The following is a 22,433-nucleotide window of genomic DNA, read 5'->3' as shown; positions in this document are numbered from 1 at the left end:
GCTCCCCCTGCTTGTGTTTCCTCTCTCGCTGTGTCTCTCTCTGTCAAATAAAATCTTTAAAAAAAATAAAATAAAATAAAAATAAAAAAAGAAAAACAATTTGGTAGTGTTTTATAGTTAAGTATTCAATTAAAATTTGACCCAGCAATTCCACAATAATTATTATTTAAGAGAAATGCAAACATATGTCCATATACTTACATAAAATTTTATAGCAACATTCATAATAACCACAAACTGGAAACAACTACTATATATCATTAAAAAGTAATTAAACAAATGCTTGTATTATCCATATGATATAGACTACTACTCAAGAATAAAAAAACCTGATACTCAGAAAAATCCATGAATTTCAGAAATATTGTGCAAGAGCAACCTGGCTCAAACAAGTTCATATTGTGTGTTTTCATTTTTATGAAATACTGGAAAAGAACACATTTTTTTATAGTGTAGAATGCAGGAAAGTGGTTGCCTGGGGTTAAAGATGTAGAGAGGATTGAGAATAGTCACAAGGGAATTTGTGGGGGTGACAGGCAGGTACATTGTACTGGTGAACACATGGACATATAAATTTATCCTAACTCAGAAATGTGCATTCAGAATGGTCACATTGTATTTTATATAAACTATCCTGCAGTAAAGTTGAATTAAAATCATAAAACAACTTAGTTATTGAATTTGGGGGATGCATATTTATTCTTAATACATGGAAATGGTAAATATAGAAGTCAAGAGAAAGTCTAAAAACAGACTCCTTGGTTTCATAAGTCACCTTTGGTTACCTTGGAGACATTGCAGAAGAGTCATGGGAACAGATACAGTATTGTAGAATGCAAAAGTGTTTGGAAAAGAAGCTGAACATAGACCAGTCATTGGAAAAATGTAATGACGAGACAGAAGAGGAAAAATTGATAGAGGTTCATCTGGCTACGTAGAATTTTATTCGTAGTGACAGAAGGGGAAAAAATCCTTTTGGAGATGTAAAAATGAAGATGCTTGTTAGGGGTAAGAGAAATTAATGCAGAAAGGACATCAAGAAGAGTTCAGACCAAATAGAGAAGTGCACTTTGGGAGGGAGCAGGGACACTTCTAAACTTAAAGGATAATTTATAGGATAGGAATAGACATGGGTTGAGGGAAAAGTAAATGGAATTTTCTGCATCCATTGTTTACTCAATTTACCTTTTAAAGATGTTCTAATTTAGTTTTAGTAGATTCTGTGTTCAAAGGCATAGCTCTTTTTGAATTGGACCTAATATTATGAGCATCTTATTCCAATTACTTTTTTCCTTACAGATAGGTAGAAATTAAATTGTCCAAAAAATAACATTAATATTTACTAAATGTAGATGTTAACAAAGATTTTTTCATCATAGATAACTTCTAACATGAAAATAATACCTTCTAAAAGTAGAAATCATACTCTTTCTTCTTAAATAAAACTCTCAAACTACATAGTTTAGTGTTTCAATATGGAAATTTTCTTTTAGCCAATAAAAATATTAACGGAAAAAAGACATGCTTTGTTAAGAAGAATGATTTCTTACTAAAGTCCTCAAACCAGTATTATTTTTTCAATCACTAAAATTATTGACTTTTATACTCATTGACTAGCTGAGCTAGAACTATAGTCCAACAATTTAAAATTAAGCATTGATGAGAAGTCAGAGAAAACTATATTTACGAAAGAGTTTACTTAAGAGATATACTCAGAGGTAACACATCATCTCCCTAGTCTCCCAGGAAAGAAATTCGAAGTAAAGTGTACAAGAATGCATCTTCTTCACAGCAATAGAAAATAGGAATAACAACATACAAATAGAGAGCAGACCACGAGTGGTGATCTAAAAGTCACAGATGGCATAGCTGAACTGTTAAAAGAATGACTGAATGCAAAGAATTTGCCATCAGTGGCAAATAGATTTATCCCTTATTAAGAAATGGATCATCTACTTTGATATGATGATTGGAAAATATTTTTATTTCACAAAATAATAAAGTGTAGTACCTGTGTCATATATTACATGATAACATAATTTAGAATGGGACAAGTTTCTCTTTTCTAATGAAGTTAAAATATTCATATAATTTTTCATTCAAATTAGGACAATTTCAATTGAGAGGGGGCCAATATTTGGAATTACACCCAGGAAACTGGTATGAGCTGGAAAACCAGGATATATGGATGCTTGATACAAAGTTAATAATATGAAGACAAGGTCTATATACTCCATGAAACATACGACATTGAATAAAAGTCCATTTTTTTGAGGGTACACATGTGGTTTGTATTGAGACAGAGAAGTATTTTTACATTGTGAAAAATTTGCCTTCATATTGATTTAGATATAATGTTTACATGTGTAATAAACTACATGAGATCTTCCAGAAACTAAGCTTGAAGTCAATATAGGCTTTTATTTTTTTTACCTTTTGAGATATTTATGCACATTAGATAAATATGTAAATAATTGGGAAAGAAAAACTAAATTGGAAAATTCAAAAGGGGAAATATATTGCTGAGCAGTTCTATCATTTTATAGTGGTTATATTTTCCAGTATTTCAAACACTTTTATATTTTTATTAGGGACATACTATAGTCTAAAATATGAATAGTTTATAGTGTTAATCCTGAGTTTGTTTAGTAGCTGATGGTTGTCTGTGTCCTTCACATTGCTGTAAGAAATATCCACATTTTTTATTGAATTCTGATTTTAGAGTATAAAATGTTATAGACTTTAATTTTATAATATTAAGTTACATATTTGAAACAACTTGAGAATATTATATACTTTTTTCTTTTGTTTTACTAGATTCGTAGAAAGCATGCACTCAACAAAGTAGAACCATCTATGGCCCTAGGTGGCAGAGATGGTTGCAGATGATGAGATATACCTATATGTAAAATTCCAGTAGATTCCTACATAAGAAAAATTGACTATTATTATAAATTATGGTTCAGCAGCATCTGGCAATGGTGGTAGAAGGGCAGGGACAATTTATTTGCCACATATAAATATCCTTGTGTACCAGTTGGTAGAGTGATTGATGTGGAATAGAAGCCAATTTATGGATTATTTATATAATCCTTTAATTTCAGTTAATTATAGAATCAACAAATGAAATTGATGTATTTCTAGTCATTGAAGAATAGGAGGGATTCAGAAAAGTATTTATATAATTGAATTCTTTTTTAATGACCATAAAATGCTTTCCATTTATCTGTACTTGCCTGGCTGTTCCTCTAAGAAGACTACCTGATATTCTGTGCTAAATTAGGTTCCCTTGTTATAACCTTTAATAGCACAGTGTGCTTTTTCTCTAGAGCATGTATCAAAATTATAGTAAGTAACCTATATGTGTTTAATTACTTGGTAATGTCTCTATCACTTACCAGACCAGACTCCACCAGATTTCCAGGACCTGCCAGCGTACCCCCAAAAACACTTGCGGTTGGATAGCGGATGGTAGAACAAAGGAGATTGTTTTCTATACTCAAGTAGATTTCAGTAATTGGTCTTAATATTATCGGAGAGAAGGGTATAATTTAACTTAAAACAAGCAAAAAGCAGAAATTCCTGGTTTACCTTATTGCAACATTGTCTGGAGGATTTTATGAGTGATAGTGGCCAATTTTTTAATATTGCACAGGAAATAATATATTTCAATATAATGCTTGAAGTTTTATTTGTATTCTAAAAAACTGATATTTATCTTGATATTGCTTTATTTCCAACTATATTCCTAAAACAAAAGTAAAATAATGGTACAGCATGCACAAAAACACATCATGGATGACATGTTGGTCTCTGATGGAGAAACCAGGGACAGAAAAGCACGTATTTGTTCATGAAAATTACGGCAAGGCAGGGGCATTGACTTTGCCAAATACACCTATTCTGCAGAAACAAACAAACAACAAGATCCTAGTCATCCTTGGAAGAATTTTGAACAGGGAGGGACAAAATCAAATATGACTAGAAACAATCTATCAAATTTCTGAAGGCTAAAAGAACGAAAAGATTTTATTGAAAAAATCTGCTTAAATAAAGGTCTAATGTGAACAAGGAAATATTTAAAAAGCACGTTGAAAGACAGTTTCAACTCAGATAAAGAATATTAAGGTGAAGAGAAGCCACGGGCTTCACTTTCTCTACCCAATGCCTATTTCATCATTGTGAATTTGAAATGTACTTATGAATACAATGCAACATAATTGGCCACTTCAGATCCAAAACTAATCCTTGCTAAAACAATTACCAGCCTTTACTGGGCCCATCATAAACCTGAAGCACTTAAGGGCTAAAAGCTAAAGCCCTATGAACTCACAGGAACAGATTCTGTAAATGATTTTAATCGTTATGCTACCACCAAATATTGCCTGTCAGTTTTCCCACTTTTCATTCTTGTTTTCAAATCTGGAATGAAATAGAAATCTAATTCCTAAGTAACCAAAAACCCACACTTTCCCGCATCATTTCCTTTCCACTACCGTGCACCTACTTACCCTTGTTCCCAGGTTAGCCCAGTAAGACATGAAGGACTTAGAACCATGGGTAGTAGTCAAGCCTCAAAGAACCGTTAGTATCCTTTATCACAGGAGTCAGTGACTTTTTTCACTAAGGGGCCAAATATAAATACTTTAATTTGCTGCCATACAGTCTGTCATAAGTTCTCAATTTTGCCATTGTAGTGAGGAAGTTGCCACACATAATATGTAAAGGAATGAACTTGGCTATAAGTTAAAATTTTATTTATGAACAGTGAAATGTGAATATTACATAAATTTAAGTGTCACAAAATATTTTTATTTCTCTTTTTTTCCCCCAAACATTTCAAAATGTAAAAGACCATTCTTAGCTTGTGGCCCATATAAAAACAGGAGGCAGTTCACCTCTAGTGACGTTCAGACCCTATTAGTGGTATGGTGTAATCAGTAAAGGACCTCCTGATGGTATGTTTTAATGGCATATAATGACGTAGCATAGCATAGATCAGAGTATAGCACACAGTGAGGGGAAGTGTTGATTCGTGAAACATTTCTTTCAGTTATACATACTGAATCAAGAAGTAAAATGTATTGCCTTAGGTTGTAATTTTTTAAAGCTTCAAAATAATCTGCTGTTTACCAGCAAAAAGTTTTCGTGCCAGGGAAGGCAAGTGTCTTACCTGAAGTTTACAGTGATTTAGACTGTCCACTAAAACCACATTTTCAGATTTTCAGTCCAAGAGCTGCTTTGACTTAATTAAAAACTAGATTCAGATGAAAGGATTCTGTAATACTAATAAAATTGGGTAAACATAAAAATGAAAATATTTAGAAAGAAGTGTAAGAATTAACTGGTTTGTTACTAACATTCAGATAATAAGTAGTGTCCACCTACATTGTGTTTGAAACACCAGTACAATCAAAGAGAATACATACAGGCACACTTTTTCCTGGTCTGTGATCTCTGCTGTCCACATTTGTTGTTCCTTGTCTCTAGTTTCTGATAGTGAGGTCAGGCGCAGGGCATGTCACCCTTGACCATCAGTCTCCAGTCTGTCCTTCTCAGGTATCAAAACACAGTGTTCCACATTACAGATGCCCCTTAATTAGCTGGAGTTGCTGCAATTCAGGTGGACTCTGGATCCCAAGAAAAATAAGCGCTTTCTACAGTAACTCTTTCCCCAGGAACCTCCTGATTTACCAAGTGAGCATCTTTGGTTTCCTGTAACTATTTCCTAGACCTCACCTCATATCATTCTAGTATTCTTCTAACTAAATGGACTACATTTCATTATGTTTCTCATAAATTATAGAACTTGATAAATTTACTGTTTCTAGTTCCATTACTGCAAAGGACAGTAAGATAATGATTTCATCTTTAATGTTTCTAGTATACAGTAATGCAAACCAAGATTGTGTAAGTTTTGCCATACATGGTTAGATTTTGATCAATTTGATGTTATTTTTTTGGTTTCAATTATTTTTAAGCCAGTAAGTATGTAGAGCTGTTGGCCTCTGTGGATATTTCCTAGAAGACTAAGCTTTTCTCCTTGTGTCTCCTTCAGAGTTATTTTCCTATGTAGCTTCTTTGTTTTCACTGCTTTCTTTGTATATACACTGCCCTTCCATGTAATATCAGTGCTTTTCATCTATTTTTGCTTGGTATCCAGCTAACAGAATTTACTAGATTGGATATAAAATAAAGTCTAATGTGTGTAATAGAATCCATGAAAGCTGCAATTTAGACTTGTGACCAGTTTTAACAGCTAGAGGATGATTGTCTCCTTTTTCTCCTTCATATGGAAGGAGATGCATAATTTATATGCTATTATCCATGCCCAAAATGTGGTTCTCCCCATACTCAATAGGGTTATTCTAATTACACTATATCCAACCAAAGATAGTTTTCTGTAAGGATATTACTTTAACTTTGAAACTAATTACTTAAAAAGTCTATACAGGTAATTTCAATAGCTGTACTTTGCAACCTTTGAACTAGAAAATATTCTTGCATTAAACATGTTTTCTATTTACATATTTGTTTTGATATAAAAAGACATCTTAGGTCTAGATACACTGACAAGACTGGAGGAAGTTGTCCATGTCAAACAGATTCCATTTTACAAATTGAATAATACTGTTTGTGATTGCTGATCTTGGAATGATCTCTAAGTCATTTTTCTAAGAAATTAGTAACTGCACATTACTTCAAGTTAAATATTTCCTGTTATTTCTCAATTCCACTATTTTTTTATAATTACAATAGGAATTACTTTAATGACATTATTTATCTTGCTTTCCATGTCAACATCCTATAATGATTCTGAGATAACTCTTGGTCTCTTCACATTAAATTGATTTGTTTATCTGCTTGGAACATAGGCTTCTCTAATACATGGCTGTTTCATATTTGTGTTTGGCATATAGTAAGCATACAGTATTGAATCAATGAATGTCATTAATTCTTGGAAATTACTCACTCTTCACTTTTTTTTTTTTTTTTTTTTTTTTGCATTTCTCTGCCCCAGTTTATTCACCCTGACTTGGCCCAGAGGCCAGGTTCATACTCAATATGCAAGGGCTAGACACAAAAGTCCCCAGGACCATTGCTTCAACCTCACTAATATGCCCTTCACCCACCATCAGGGATAGAACTCTTTAGAGAGAGGAAGAGCACCCCCATTTTGCAGATAGGGAGACTCAGCATCATGCCACTGCTCACCCAACAGGATCTTGCATCCTCATGGCTCCCAAAAGCAAAGCAGAGAGCTTGGCTACCTTAGTCCTTAGTTCTCCCCAGAATTCACCCACTCTCCATTTCACGGAGCCTCTGCTGGAGCCGGTCAACCCCCACCGAAAAGACCATGCAGTGACAGAAGGGGTTATGACCCAGCATCCTAAGACCTTCCAGAGGCTGGGCTGACATTACCCCCTGCCCACCCTGGAAAGCCAACTATGGCTCCTCTGGGCCTAGACAGCCTGATTTCAGGAAAACAGACCAACCTAATTTAACATCCAGTGTTGCTAAAGCCAGAGAAGCACAGCAAGTAAAGGCACAGAGAAGAAAGTGAGATTTTTTTTTTTTTTCCCAGCAGTCTTGGAGCACCTCATCCATTCCTTGCAAGTGTATAAGCACACATCCGCTTTCATCAGAAGCTTAAATCAATATGGTCTGCAACCGCTCCTTTGCCGTGGAGAAGCGTGGTTTGTTTCCAAGTGATGTTTTAGAATTCACTTTCTCCTATTCTTCACAGGGTTCTGCCACTGTCATCTCCCCCATCCCCATCTCCCATGTGCCCCAAGGCAGAGTTCAAGTGGGGTTTTATCTTCTTTATCTTCTTCTCTGATCCCACCCCCGCTCCATCCCTGCCACAGTGTGGATCACCAACCCCAGCTCCCCTCCCTCATACTAATTCTCTACCAGTTGCCCTGGCAAAATTGTGGGCAAAAAGCCATGGCAGTCCAGAGCAGCCACCACACTTCGTCCACAGCAAATCCACCATTAGGGACAACAGCCTTAGCAGAGCAAAGTCTGAGAGGAGTGATGGGGAGAGGGTGGAGAGGTGGCCTGGAAAATCTCAGGGGAATGGATTAGCCACAATCCTCAGATAAATACTGCAGGCTAGCCCTCTCTCCAGAGCAATGGGACCCCTTAGCCCTGCTCCTGGAGCCCACATGAGGCTGCCCTCTGTTGGAAACAGTGGATAAGCTCCTTTTGGTTGTCCAGGATGGTGTTGAAGCGCTCCTGCAGATGGGTCTGCTGGTCTACCAGCTGGTGGGGCAGGCCCCGGCTCCACTGCAGCAGGACCAGGCGGTGGTACATCACCAAGTACACGTGGTGCTTCTCCTTTCCTGCTCTTTGTAGCGCTCCTGAGCCTTCAGCTGCTGCACAGCCTGGGCCACCGAGGGCAGAAGGGCATCTGGAGGGCCCCAGCCTCGAGGGGTCCCACAGGCAGGCTCAGGACTGCCGCTGGGGCTGTCGGTCCTTAGGGAGCTGCTGGTGTAGCCGTTGTCCTCCAGGGGGGAGCAGACTGTGCTGACACCACTCAACTTCTCAAGCTCAGTTCCAGGGATTTCTGCCCCTTCTGGTGGGCTGCGCACCTCCCCCTCGGGGAGTCCAGGGGCCTGGAAGACCTGGTTGTCAGAGGGCAACTCAGAGGAGCTCCTCATCAGGATGGGCTCCACGTGGCCTGGCATTCCATGCCAATTCTCATTGGCATCTTTGGCACTCGCCATGAAGTTAGAGTTGCTGTCTGGTTGGAGCTCCGGCTGACATACAGGAACAGGCCCCCCTCAGCCACCCCTCGCTGGCGAACATTTGGTGGCCTGGACGCGCCCGCCCCGGTGCGGCTGGCTCTGCTCCCGTAGACCCCGTGGCAGGAACTTGTCCCTTGGGGCTGGCGGGGCAGGGGGCGGGGCTTGGCCTGGGGAACCCCACGGGCCGGGCGTGGGGTGCGGGGCTCCCGGACAGCGCGGCCAGCCCCAGGCCTGGACTCTGGAGTCGGGTGGCCTAGCTCTTCACTTTTTGACAGACTTTTTTTTGTGATTATTTATTTGTTTCCATTTTGTTGATTTCCCCGTCTATACTGTTTCAAAAGATAATTGCTATTTATAATAGATCTATTATTGCAGGAAGGTTTAGAAGAAATAACAGCACCATTCACTTTTAAATTATGAGTAGGTCTAATATTTTATACTTCAAGTATTATTTTTAAAATTTTTTTGTTTTTATTTATTTATTTGTTTGTTTGTTTATTTATTTACAAGTGTTATTTTTTAATTACAAAGCAATGCCCATGCTGATTTCCTTACTGCATCATTATTGATTGTATTCTAGTATGTGACTATATAATTTGACTCCAAGATATCATTCTGAATTGTGGATAGGTGTGAGTTTGATGTAGGAGTTTGTTTTGGGGGGTTTTTTTTGTGTGTGTGTGTGAGTAAAGCCATAGAAGTTTATTAAGTGAAGATAAAGAAAAAGCTCTCCAAAGTGAGAGGGGTCCCGACACGGTTGCCCTGATGTAGGATTTTCTGTTATAGACAAAATTATTTTGTTAATTCAGTGATCTGTACTTTTTGTTTGTATAACCCATGGCATATATTCCCAATAAATTATTGCTTAGATGGGATCATATGCTTATAAATAATTTCTGTAACTTTTGAGAATAGCTTCAATGTTATAAAATTTAAGGATCTTCCAAGTTCCAAGAACTTCCTATTTTTTTTTACTAAAAATGAATAAAACTGGACTGGTTACTCATGTCTATTTAATATTTTGCCCTAACTGCAGAGTTTAGTAAAGAAAATCAGCTTTGGTCACATTGGAGAATTTATTGCTTTGAGCACAGATAAGGAACTTTGTGAACTTTATTTTCTCAGAGTACTTCAACAATTTAAGCCTATAATTATTGGATAAAGTTTATGCACTTTTGAAAATAAGTGAGGTTCATCTGACTGATTTCTACTTGAGTCTATCTTAACCTTTTTTTTCTGCTGTATGCCATAATCACAATAATTATTAAATGATATCCTTTTACCAATTATGTTCCTTAGTTTTTTTAATTTTAGACTTATGAATGCATTATTAAAAGAAATGCATAGTTATTCCCATTTTGCATTATATTTAAGTATTTGAAAGAGAAAGAGCCAGTGTTTATCTGAACTCCAAAATAAAGAACCTAAAGGTGTATGTTCCCACAAAACAACTTTAAATTTGCAAACTTAAAATTATTGAATGTATTTATTTGAGGATGTAAATCAATGAAAGTCAAAATTTGGGTAGTTTGGAACTATAACTATATAAATTATACATTTATATACACTATGTTTAAAAGGAGAATCCCATATTTTATAGAATGTAAGTTTTATTTTTAATATGAAGGCATCAGTTTAGCCATTTTTATTCAACTGTAATCATTCATGTGATTTAATTATATGACTAACTTGAAATACTTTCTACTCTTTTGATTATTAATATTTCTTGAAATGAAATACAGGGCTAAAACACATGTATCATTCTTAATGATTATTTTGGACTAAAGTCTTTTCTTGGGTAATGTCAAAATTTGGACAAGACATAGTTTAGTAGTTTTAGAATTTAACTGAGGCTTTTTGGAATTTGAAGGAGCACAGGGAAGGGAGAAGAAAATTGGTGTAGGGAAGTGAGATAGGAATAACAATTGGTTCTATAATTAAATTTAACCCAAAGAGAATTGAGGGATCCAGATGATTTATGATAGTGAAAATGTCTCTTATTTCCCTTATTTCATCCTTTTTCATTGCTGTTGTGATTAAGTCAGGAAGTCAAGAAAAGGGCAAGACACTCAGGTCAATCACTTTTGTAGTGGAAACCTGAGTCTAATACTATGAATCAAAGTGCTTAATGAAAACTTCAAAAATAATTAAGTTATTTTGAGGCATAGTGCTTTGTTGTAATTTTTTCAGTATAATGCTCTCTAGAACCCTTCATAAATATATTATCTTTGTAACTGGGCTTTAGCTCCTTGTGGTCAAAGACTGTATCATCTCTGTGCATACAGCAGTGGCTTACTTACAGTTCCATAAATAAATTATTTAAATGAAAATGTCTCAAGAGATAACCAACTCAAAACTTAATTAATCCCAAATGATTTAGAAGTTGTAATCTGTTTTTTAGTATGTGTAAATGAAAAATGATACTAAAATGGAACATGCAAACAGAAGTTTAAAGTCATATGGAAATAAGAAAAGAATGACATTGGACATTAGGAATTTGCCAGAACATTTCCCCTGATATGACATTTTTGATGGGCTAGCAGAAAATGATCATTTCTAAGGCATAAGTAACAAAAGAGTAAATTTGTGGCAGTGTTTTATATTTAATAGCTGTTAACAGTGCTATTAGAATATTCTCTTCAGCTCAGCTCATATTATAATCAGATCACTAATAAATATCTATGTGTTAACCATTACTATATCTTCATTTTTTAATTATAATCTATCATTGTGTGGAAGAAATATCTATGAGTTTTAGGAACTTCAGCCCTATCACTATGCAAACATTCTTAGCAGGAGCAAAACTGTAAAAAAAGAAAATATATCCTCAGTCTATAAGATTCCTAGGCTATATCAACATAATAACAACAAAAAATAGAATTAATTTAAATAAATCAGTCAAAATGATTATTTGGATATTGTGTAACTACAGTTACAATTAATTTTATATCTGATCAAGCTACATACTTTAGATTTACAGCTTAAAAGCACTTAGCCATCCATTCCCATATAGAAATAGATTTTTAGTTCTGAATATATGGAATTTACATGGGGAAAGGTACAATATCAAATTACTTTGAAATTATAATTAATATTAATTTATGCATCTTTCAAAATACTTCATGTGAGGGATGGGGTGGCTGGGTGATAGACACTGGGGAGGGTATGTGCTATGATGAGCGCTGTGAATTGTGTAAGACTGTTGAATCACAGACCTGTACCTCTGAAACAAATAATACATTATATGTGAAAAAAAAAGAAAGAAGATAGTAGGAAGGGAGAAATGAAGGGGGGGAAATCAGAGGGGGAGACGAACCATGAGAGACGATGGACTCTGAGAAACAAACTGAGGGTTCTAGAGGGGAGGGGGGTGGGGGATGGGTTAGCCTGGTGATGGGTATTAAAGAGGGCACGTTCTGCATGGAGCACTGGGTGTTATACGCAAACAGTGAATCATGGAACACTACATCAAAAACTAACTAGTATGGTGATTAACATAAAATAGTAATAAAAAAATATTTCATGTGAGAATACCACTGATTTCTCACTTTTAAAAAGCTGTCACATTTTTAAAATTTTAATAAATGCCTGCAGTGCCTTATTCAAAACCTTAGAGCCAAATGTGTCTTGTAATGTAGATACTTTGGGACTCAAGAAAGGTAATAGGTACCTATATGTGTTATTTCATAGAATCTTCACAGGAGTATGAGGTAGCTTGTTAATCAAACACCTCAATATGTCTTCAGTAATACATAGAGACATTCACACTAAGTGGAATAAAGATTATAAAGAGCTTCCTACTAGGTGAAATGTTGCTGCTAATTGAGTTTGTGACAATCTTACGAGAAAGCTTTTCTTTTTCAGAGCTTTTTGGATTTGAAATTATAAAGCATCATAGATACATATTTAAAATAATTTCCCCTGCAGTTTTAAGAATCTGTAGATGCATATGTGAGTATGTGTGCCTATGTATGTGTTCTCTCTCTTCCTCACACACATACACACATGCACATGTACCCACACACCTTGCGATAAGTAGTTTTTGTGGAAGACAGCCAAGCTCATTGGTTTTATGTGTTGTGTGGCTGCTTTTGAACCTACAATGGCAGAGTTGAGTAGTTGTGACAGAAATTTATGGCAGCCACCAAAGCCAAAATACTGTGTCTGTGCCTTTACAGAAAAAGTTTGCTGACCCCTGACATATGTGATATGTCCAGAGACTTCAGTCTTGTTCCTATTCTAAAGACATTAAGACTGCCATAAATTAACATAACATAATAAAAAAAAAAGCTATAGAATATTGGAATACACAGATTAAAAAAAAAGACTTCGATAAGTTGGTGGTAACTGAGTTTTTAACGAACTAGAGTAAATTGATGAATGAATGAACTCTCACTGTCTTTACAGTATTTGGGGGGTTTTTTCACTTAAAATTTATAATCTAAATATAAAAATAAGCTATAATGGTTTAATTGCACTTAAGCTTTTCTTAGAAAATGAACTTAATGTTACTTTAGTTTCTGTAAGGTAATATTCTAATTGTTTCCATTGGTAGTGCAGTTTTAAATTAAAATCTCTGGACAAACATGAAATTTCAAGTAGTACTATTACCTATGCACATATTAATATTAGTTGTAGCAATAATAATTAATATTCAGGCCATTATTATTATTTCAAAGGATGTTTAATAGTGATTTTTTGTTTGGTTTCGGTTTTTTTTATTTTAAATTAGAAAGCCACACAAATTACTTGGTTTGCTAATTCTTGTTTTGACCTTAAGAAGTTCAGATGACTTAAACGGTAGAACTGAAAGTAGTTATTTACATACAGGATCACACAGAGTGAGACACAAGGAAACAAATTGCATATTGCCGATAAAAAAGTAAAAGTCTGGTAAAAAACAAACAAAGGAAATTGCTATTATGCTGATAGAGATGTGTAAGTAGTGCAGAGGTCATAAAAGATAGACACTTTGTGGTTATACACTGTATTTTAGAATGCTTCATAATGCTTTATAAAACTACATAGAACAGAGAATTTCAAAGAAATCCCCAGCTGTACACCGCTGATACTCAAGCAAATGAAGCATAGTGAGCCTGTGCAATTCCTTTCAAGGCTAATTCAACATTTGTTACTAAGATGAAACTATTTCAGTGCCACTTAATCTCTACTAATTTGGGGATTTAAGGAAGTTAAAATCCTTAGAAAGTTATTTAAAAAGTAAGTAGTCCCGGGAAGACTTGATTTTTAAAATTCAAATTACCAGAATAGTCATGTCTGTTTGATGGAAAACTAACTTGTATATTTTATTGTGAGGAGAAATGGAAAAATCTAGATCTTAAAACTATTTGTAGGATTATTACTGGTAGTCTACTAATGGGACTCTTAAAAAAATTACACAATTATATTTTCCTCAACTATGCTATGCTATCTGCCTGATTTGTTTATAATCTGGTTTGTAAGAGTTACAGCATCTATACTTAAAAAAAAAACACTCCTAAAGCTCAACATTAATTTTTTTGCCTATATTCTTAATTTCATCCAGAATGAAAGCCAGCACTCTCTTTCCACATACCTTCTTCATTTGTTTTCTCCAGCTCAGGTAAAAAGTGTCATCATTCAGTGTTGCTCCTTTACCCTATCCTTTAAGCTCATATTCCATTGTCTAAAAATATTGTATTGTTTCATTCCAAAATGGCTTTCAAATCTTCCTCTATTTGCATTGCCACTGCCTTCAGCTCAGGCTGTCATTATTTTGGCTAGACTTTGCAGTTACGGATTTCATGCTATATACTGACAGAAAGGGATCTTTCCAAATAGATGGGATTATGTCTGCCCCCTGGTTAGAGTCCTTCAGTGGCTCCCTGTTTGCCGCTAGGAATCCATGCCATATATGGCCCTGCTTCCTGTCTCCCTCTCTGTCTTCATTTCCACCCCTTGCCTTCCAACCTCTGAACAACCCAACATAATATTCCAACCCTGTTTTACTAGCTATTTCATGTTTCTTTATACCTCTCATATTTCTGTTGCCTTGGATGACTTTCCCTTCTTTCTTTTTTTGCCCAGATAAGCTCAACAGCATCCAACTGATATATCACATACCCTATAAATTCTCCTCAGCAGAGTTGCTCACTACCTTTCTGCGATTCTAACACTTTATGCTCTGTGTATCTCCTAGGATTCTATATCATGGCTATTTGTTTACAAAAGCTGTGCCACTTTCCTCACTTCTTTTTATACTTAGTACCTGACATGGTATTTAGCACATTAGACATTACACTCAATAAATGCTTTTTGAATGAATTGGGGGCTTATTCTCCAAAAATTACTCTTATTTTTTTCTCAAAATCTTATTTTTTTTCCTCTATCACCTACAGAAGTTACTCAGTGAATGATGGTCTCTAGATTTATTCATTTAATTGGCATTTAATGAGAGTGTACTCAGAGCCCTGCGCTAGTCATAGATGTCTGTGAGTCTCCTCTCTTGGAAGAGGGCCCTTGCTGAAAGAAAATTCTGACACTGCTTAGAAGATGAGTCCTGCTTATGGGTGTGTTTACTTTCTTTTTAAGATTTATTTATTATTTATTTGAGAGAGAGAGAGTGTGTGTGAGCAGGGGGACGGGCAGAGGGAAAGAGAGAATACTCAAGCAGACTCTCTGCTGAGCGTGGGGCTGGAAACTGGGCTAGATCCAAGGACCCTGGGATCATGACCTGACCAAAACCAAGAGGTGGCCACTTAACCAACTGAGCCACTCTGGCACCCCTATGCATGTGATATCTTGCTTGGAGTATGATTTCTTGGTTGGACTATTATTCCTTGCTTATCACTGTAAGGCTTCACACCCTTTACCGCCTACTGTGAGGAACATCCTGCTAGAGATGGACTTTCCCTACACTATTTTAAAGCTGTGAAAGGCTTTTAACTTGATTGAATTCTACAGATACATAAAGTCAGATGCACAGATAGACTCAGAAGAGTCTGACAGCTCTGTAGTAAAACAGCATTACTGTACCTTGCAGTATTCCTTGTATTAAGAAGGATAGCTTTGTCCCAAAGGTCAAACTTCTAACTTCATATTCATCTTACGTTTTAGTGGGTTTTGGTGGGGTTTGGTTTATTTTGTTGTTTATGGTGAGGAAGTGTCGTTGTGAAAATAAAACTGACTTCTTACCCCTAGTAGGGGGGGAACCTAAAAGAACTGCCAGTGTTTGGGATGATAGTTTACTTGGTTCTATTCATTCTTTGCTTTTTGCTTCTGGACCACCTCAAATTTGTCCATCTAATTAATCTTCTCAAGTGCTTGTATGTTAACCACTCAGTTAGCTGACCTTATCTTTCAACAGTGCAGTTCATAATATATTCAAAAACTCTTCCTAGAAAGTTTTCTTCACTGTTGAATACCTCCTTTACATACAAGCCCCCTTTTGCTCACATATTTATTGTCTTCGCTGCAGGTGTTAAGTTTATACTGGTAGCTTGTATGGTATAAAGTATTGGATTAGTATTCCTAGTCAGAATATTTATTTTGGTGAATGTATATATGCTGATGAAAATATTCTATTAACTGACCGATGCTTCTAACTAGATTTTTGATAGCGAGGCAAATGTGTACAGCTCCTTTGGGGGATACTTCTCAGTTGACAGGGTGGGATAAGTGATGATGGAATAAGAATACTAAGGCTTAGCATCATTTCCCCCATTTTATAACTTGCACTAAATTCTTCCTCTTTCAAAAACATTTATAATTTTACTGCTCTCGATCTTTATTTATCTTTGAATTTTGATAGCCCTCAATCCCGCTTTCACATACCGCCTATATTCTACTCATCCATCTCCCAATTAAGGTCTTTCAGATTTTTCCTTTGTTCCCTTCTCCCTCTGTGCTTTTGCTAAAGATAGTGCTTTTTTTCCCCATGTCTGACCAACACATGCTACCTTCTCCAAGAAAACTCAAAATCATCCCAGTTGCAATTAACCATTATGACTTATCTCATAGAGACATATTGCCATCCTATTCATATTTAATTATTTTTATAGCTCTGCAGCAAACATCAAATGAACTTTCAAGTTAGGTGACTTGAATTTGGGTTCCAGTTCTCCCACTTACTGAATGATACCTCTTGGGCTAGTCACTGAATCTTAATTTTTTCTATCATATGAGGTAATAATAACTAACTCAAAGAGTTATTAAGAAAATCAAATGAGATAGCATACATAAAAATGATTTGTAAATGATAAAGCCCCAGGTAAATGTTAGATAATCTTAGATTTGAATTAAAACATGGAGCACATAGGAAGGTGTAGATAATGTCTTATCCATTACTATAAATTCCTCAGTGCTAACACTATACTTTGCTCATATGAGTAGATGCCAAATGAGTTGATTTGATTATGAATTTCTTGCCAGATACAAAAAGGATAAAATCAACCTGTTTGAAATACACACTTACAAAATATTTGCCTTATGCTTATATAGCTTGAGTATTTATAACATCACTAGATAAATGTGGCTTTCTTGAGCTAATGATTAAAGTTAATACAAAACCATGTTTATTCCTACATCTTAAACCTTCAGATATGGAGACTTCTTTATTTAGAAAGTGTGCAAGAATAGAATATCATCAGACATTGCTTGTATTTTTAGTATCTCTAATAAAAAGCATTGGAGTTGGCATACTTGTTTTAATAATACTTTTGTTAACACCTAGAAACACTTCCAACCAAAGTGATTGTGTAATATTTGGAAGTTGATAAGGCTTCCAGAATTGCCCCTGCTTGTGTTCTCATTGTCAAGGTTAGATTTTTTTTTCTTTTTAAGGAGAATCCATTAGTTCATTCTGTTTAAAGCTAATTAGGCAAAACATACTAATATAGTGTGTGGATCTATGAAGTTGAAATCACAATGGCCATACTGTTTGCAAATTGCAATTTTGCTCTCCTTGTTAATTGTTGTCATGTCCTTTGAACAAAACATTGATGGAACATTTATTTATATTTTCTGTGTGGTACAATTTGTAAAAATTATGAACATTCTTGTTACATAGGAGATAGGAGTTTTTTAGAAGTTCATTTAAAATATCAGTCTGTGAGAAATTAATGCAATTGCATGTTTTTCCTAATTTTTACTTTAAGTTGTTATATATTTAAAAAATTCTAATACACAGAATAAATATATGGTGAGTAATTCTTTATATAGTCATCCTTTATTCAGCTTGCAGTCTAAAATCTAAATTGATATAGAGTACAAATCATAATTATGATTCTTTTGCTATGCATAATCCTTTGGCCTTTTCCTTAGTTTTTCTTTGTCAGAATTTCAAATAGTTGAGTAGCCAACAGGTGATAAATGTCCCATTAATCTTTTTGACTCTCTAGCTCCTGAGCATGAGAATTGCTGATCAATTACAGCAATTGTCTCTTAAATGAGCTTTTCACATCTGCCTCTTATTTCATTAGTTAACTGTCTGCCCAAAGATCTGATAAGATGGAATACTAGTGCCTTTTTACAGCTTTTTTTCTGTCATGTGTACAATAAGGATAGGGTCGTTAGCAGGGTGGGCACAAAAGGGTATTTATCCACTACCTACAATAAATATACATGCTAGAGCCTAGAAGGCATTTGAGACTATTTATTGAAATCACCTTAAGAAGAAAAAAACTGGTTTCACCTCACCTTTCCGTTTAGCAACAACTAATGTAAGACCATGGCATTTCTTGCTATCCAGTGCTTTTACTGATTACTTTTGTCCTCATTGAAAAGAAAAAGCAAACATTAATTTTTTTAAAAAGTGAAAAAATTTAAAACTCTTTTTTACATTAGTAAGCATCATGATTATATACTCTAACCCCGAGATTGTTCTTAATCCTTAGTCACATCTTCCTCCATTGTTGGCACTTTAAGAAAAACTACCAATCATGATCTGCTTTCTTGCTTTCTTATTACATGTTATTCAGCAGTCATCCTTTCAATTGGGAAATGTCTTGATGAATAATTAAGGTTTAAACTGTTTATAGGAAGAATATTTTCTTATCTGTAGTATGGGTATAATAATAGTATGTGATGGAGTAGAAATAAGAATTAAATGACACTATGAATATAAGGCACTCAACACAGTGCCTAGCACACAGTAAGTGATCAATGAGTAGTAGCCATTATTATGTACAAATTATAACATTTCATTCTTTCCTCTTCTGATGGCTGTTCAGAGACTTTGGAAACAGAACAGTGCTTAATATATTAATTGTGTGTGAAATTCATTTTTTAATATTTTAAAAACATTTAACAACTGACAACCTATGGGGAGTTATTTATTTGTAAATTATTTTAATTTTGTCTTTTAGAAGAAAATTTAGGAAAATCTTCACCTTTTATTGCTCCTTACTCCAGGAGACAATCACATAGGAAATGTCATTGGATTAAAAGTAGCTCTAACAAGCTCACCAATTCCGATAACTACCTTCCACCTATTTAAATATAAGAAATGCCTTGACCAAATAAATAACTCAGCATAAAGTCAGTTTTTAGTATGTTTTCTACATCTTCTTGAATATCTGAGTATTTTGAAATTAATGCCATAAAAAATATGTGTTAGTGAATGTTTCCATTTGTTTTATTTTAGGAGTTCTATTTTAAAGAAAGTTTTTGTAAATTAAAATTACATAATGAATTAACTTGGAATGATGATTTCTACCATGGTAATTTCATTTTGTTCAACCTTTCTTTGTTGCAGGCCTCGTTTGTATGAAGTCTAGCACATCTGTGGTTGAGCTTGTTATGCTGCTTTGTTCTCAGGTAGGAAATCTCTCCCACTGGATTACATTAAACTACATGAGGTGTTTTTTTTTTTTTTTTTTAATGTCATTAGCAGTAGGATGCATATATATGTATATGTTTATATATTTTTAAAACTTCCATTTCTTATCCCATCGATGAAGAAAATAATTTAAGATATATTTTTATGTAGATGATCATACCATGTAAATATTGATTCAGTCTCCCTCTCCCTTCTTCCGCTCTCTTTAGCTGTCTTATTCTTGCCCACCTTCCTATCCTTCTATTGTCCCCTATTTGCAAAAAACATATATATATAGATGTGTAGGTGTGTATATATATATATATATATAAAATCTGTTAAAGATCTTTTGATACCCTTCTTTACATTCCACCTTTTAAAAATGGTGCAGTAGAATTTATACTTCTGACATTTATTATTACATGTTTTCTTCTTTAGATTACAGATAATGAAAACAAAGTCTTTTTCATGCAATAGCCGTAGTATAAAATATAGCTCATTAGTGAGTGGTCTTTGATACAATACCTTGTTGCTTTCTTTTTTTAATGTAATTTGTATATTTTTGTGTAAATTTTAAAAATCTACTTATGCTATTTATCTTTAATAATCAGATTATTTAAATAGAATTTGTAGTTGTTGGGTATTCTTTCTTCTTAGCAGTTACGAGAAACTAAAAATATATATATAACATTTTGCTGATAACTGAAATTAGGGACCCAGTGGTCTTTCTTCTTGCCAGCTCTGTCAAGTCCTCTAATGATCCTGATTTTCATATAAGTACTAAATATTTTACACTGTGAGAACAAGAAAGACAGGTTATATATGTTTACAATAAGTAGTTATTACATTTATTCCTAGTTTCCTCAATAGAAAAATACATCTAAACTGTTTCTAGTTACTGACCTTGAGGTCTGCCCAAAGCCGCAGCCAACTCCCAAATAAACAATATGGCTTCAATTGATCCTTAAAAACATTAGTAAACACAAAACAACCAAAACTTACCTATTGATTTCCAGTCTTCAGGCTTACTTTCTTCAAGAATATATTCATAGGGAAACCATTAGGTCCATTCCCTCCTTTTCAGCCAGGAAGAATATGAAGAATATTAATAAGAAAGAAGTTAAAGAAAACAGCATCCCTGGCAGGAGTTCATCTGCAGGGCGTTTGAGAATTGTTACCTAATGCCAGAGTCCTGAGTTCAAGAGACATTCTGAGAGATCTGTTCAGGCCTTTTAGGTTCTTGATGATGCACATTTATTTAAAAAAAAAAAAAAAAGTGCTTTTGTGGAGAAAAAAGTAGCTTAAAATTCCTTCTTTAGCTCAGGGTTTTACTGCAGTTCTGAGAAATAAAGAAGAATGTAGCATTAGGGTCTAGTGTCTTTGATGGCCTCATCATCTAATCATAGGTTTAACATTACTCATTTGCTGGCTCCAGGAATTCCTGCCATTAAGGGCCCTAGAGATGAAACTTTGCCTCAGATATTGATTGAAAGGAAGAGTGAGAAATTTCAGCACTCTATGCAGTGCACTTTCTTTCAGTGTTTCGGCAAAGCAATATTATAAACATGTCTCTCGGTTTGATTTTTAAGTTGAATTTTTTAAATAATTCAGAGTGTATTTAAATATACAGTGGTTATATAGTGGTTAATTGATTAAATATACCTCATTTAAGTGACTACAAAATGTACGTTTGTAAAAAATAGTTCCAGTTGTTTTGCTATTTTGTTAAACTGAAGTGTTGCTTTCCACAAAATATTTTTAAAGAAATAACTGAGTAATAATCTTTCTTTAATACAGTTCAAGTGGGAGGAATTTATTATTCTACTGTGAAATTAGCTTATAAAACCATCTTTGACAATCATTAATTATTCCATGGATGTATAAAATCTTGGTTTTAAGGACCCACAAAAAAAATACACACGCCTTTAAAATTTCTTAAAATAATCTGTCATTTTTCTCTACCACTCAAATTCATGATGATCTATATCCTATTTTCATCCATTAGCAGGACAACTGTAGCAGTAGCAGACTTCTGATAAAGAAAAATAAATACAGTTAATGATGCTATGGAGCTTGCTTGGCCTAGCACTCTCCAAAGCTGGGTTCTCTTATACAGGCCTTAATGCATCTCTTGGACAATGGAGCTGATCCCGGGAGAATTAGCAAAGTTTGTAGGGCTGTCTGTGCCAAGGCACAAGGCAATCCTGAGGAATCCTTAAAGCTACAGAGTTCTGAGTTGTCCTTTTGTTTTATCGTACAGTCAGCTTTTTGTAAATATTTATAGCTCTATGTTGTTATGATTTATTATAATATTTTGATTATATTATGTTATTAGAATTCCAATGTAAATGGAATTTTCCAGTTTATTTATTTGCTTAAAATGTGTTTTTCTTTTTCCAAATTTAAATAAACTATTGAAGGATGAAATTTTGTTTGGGGAGACTAGGTAGCTAGGGGTTGAAAGAGGAAAAAAAATGCAACATTTCTCTTAATATTTGTTTTTCTTTCATTTGCTACAATACATTAGATGCTTTTATTTTTATGCTTTTCATTTCGGAAATTTCATGTTAATGACTATTATTAAGGATATCAGTTTTTCTTTCCTTCTTATCTGAGCTCCTGAATAAACTTACTATTGCCACTGGTTTGTGTGCAAAATATGGTCTAAATTTACATGAGATCATATTACAAGTGTCTGAAGGTACTTGTCAAGGATAATTCAGTTCATATGGACAGTCTTTTAAACTCCAAGGGACGTGCCATCCAGTCTACCCCCCAGTGGAATTTCAGGTCTCTGTAGAGAACATATTTTAAGTTTTAAGAAGCTATTAGCGTTATCATTATATCGCATTTATTGCTCCAGAAATACCCAAAATATTTTTTACTGT

The 22,433-nt window shown here is 34.7% G+C and overlaps 1 protein-coding gene and 1 pseudogene across 7 annotated transcripts in view; one reads left to right on the top strand and one right to left on the bottom strand.

The window, feature by feature from the left end:
- NBEA (neurobeachin) overlaps positions 1-22,433 on the top strand; it is a 683,633-nt gene that overhangs the window by 317,541 nt on the left and 343,659 nt on the right. For all 7 annotated transcript variants that reach the window (XM_035003560.1, XM_035003559.1, XM_035003554.1 and 4 more), the window contains one exon: positions 19,483-19,544. In XM_035003560.1, coding sequence (XP_034859451.1) covers positions 19,483-19,544 — 62 coding nt within the window. The remainder of the gene's footprint in view (positions 1-19,482; positions 19,545-22,433) is intronic.
- Positions 7,828-8,783, bottom strand: LOC118009619 (annotated as a pseudogene).

The sequence above is a fragment of the Mirounga leonina genome, unplaced genomic scaffold, assembly GCF_011800145.1.
Source record: "Mirounga leonina isolate KUSES-001 unplaced genomic scaffold, KU_Mleo_1.0 Mir_127, whole genome shotgun sequence".
NCBI lineage: Eukaryota > Metazoa > Chordata > Mammalia > Carnivora > Phocidae > Mirounga > Mirounga leonina.
Note: the sequence above shows the minus strand (reverse complement) of the source record. Positions and strands in the feature narration are given on the sequence as shown.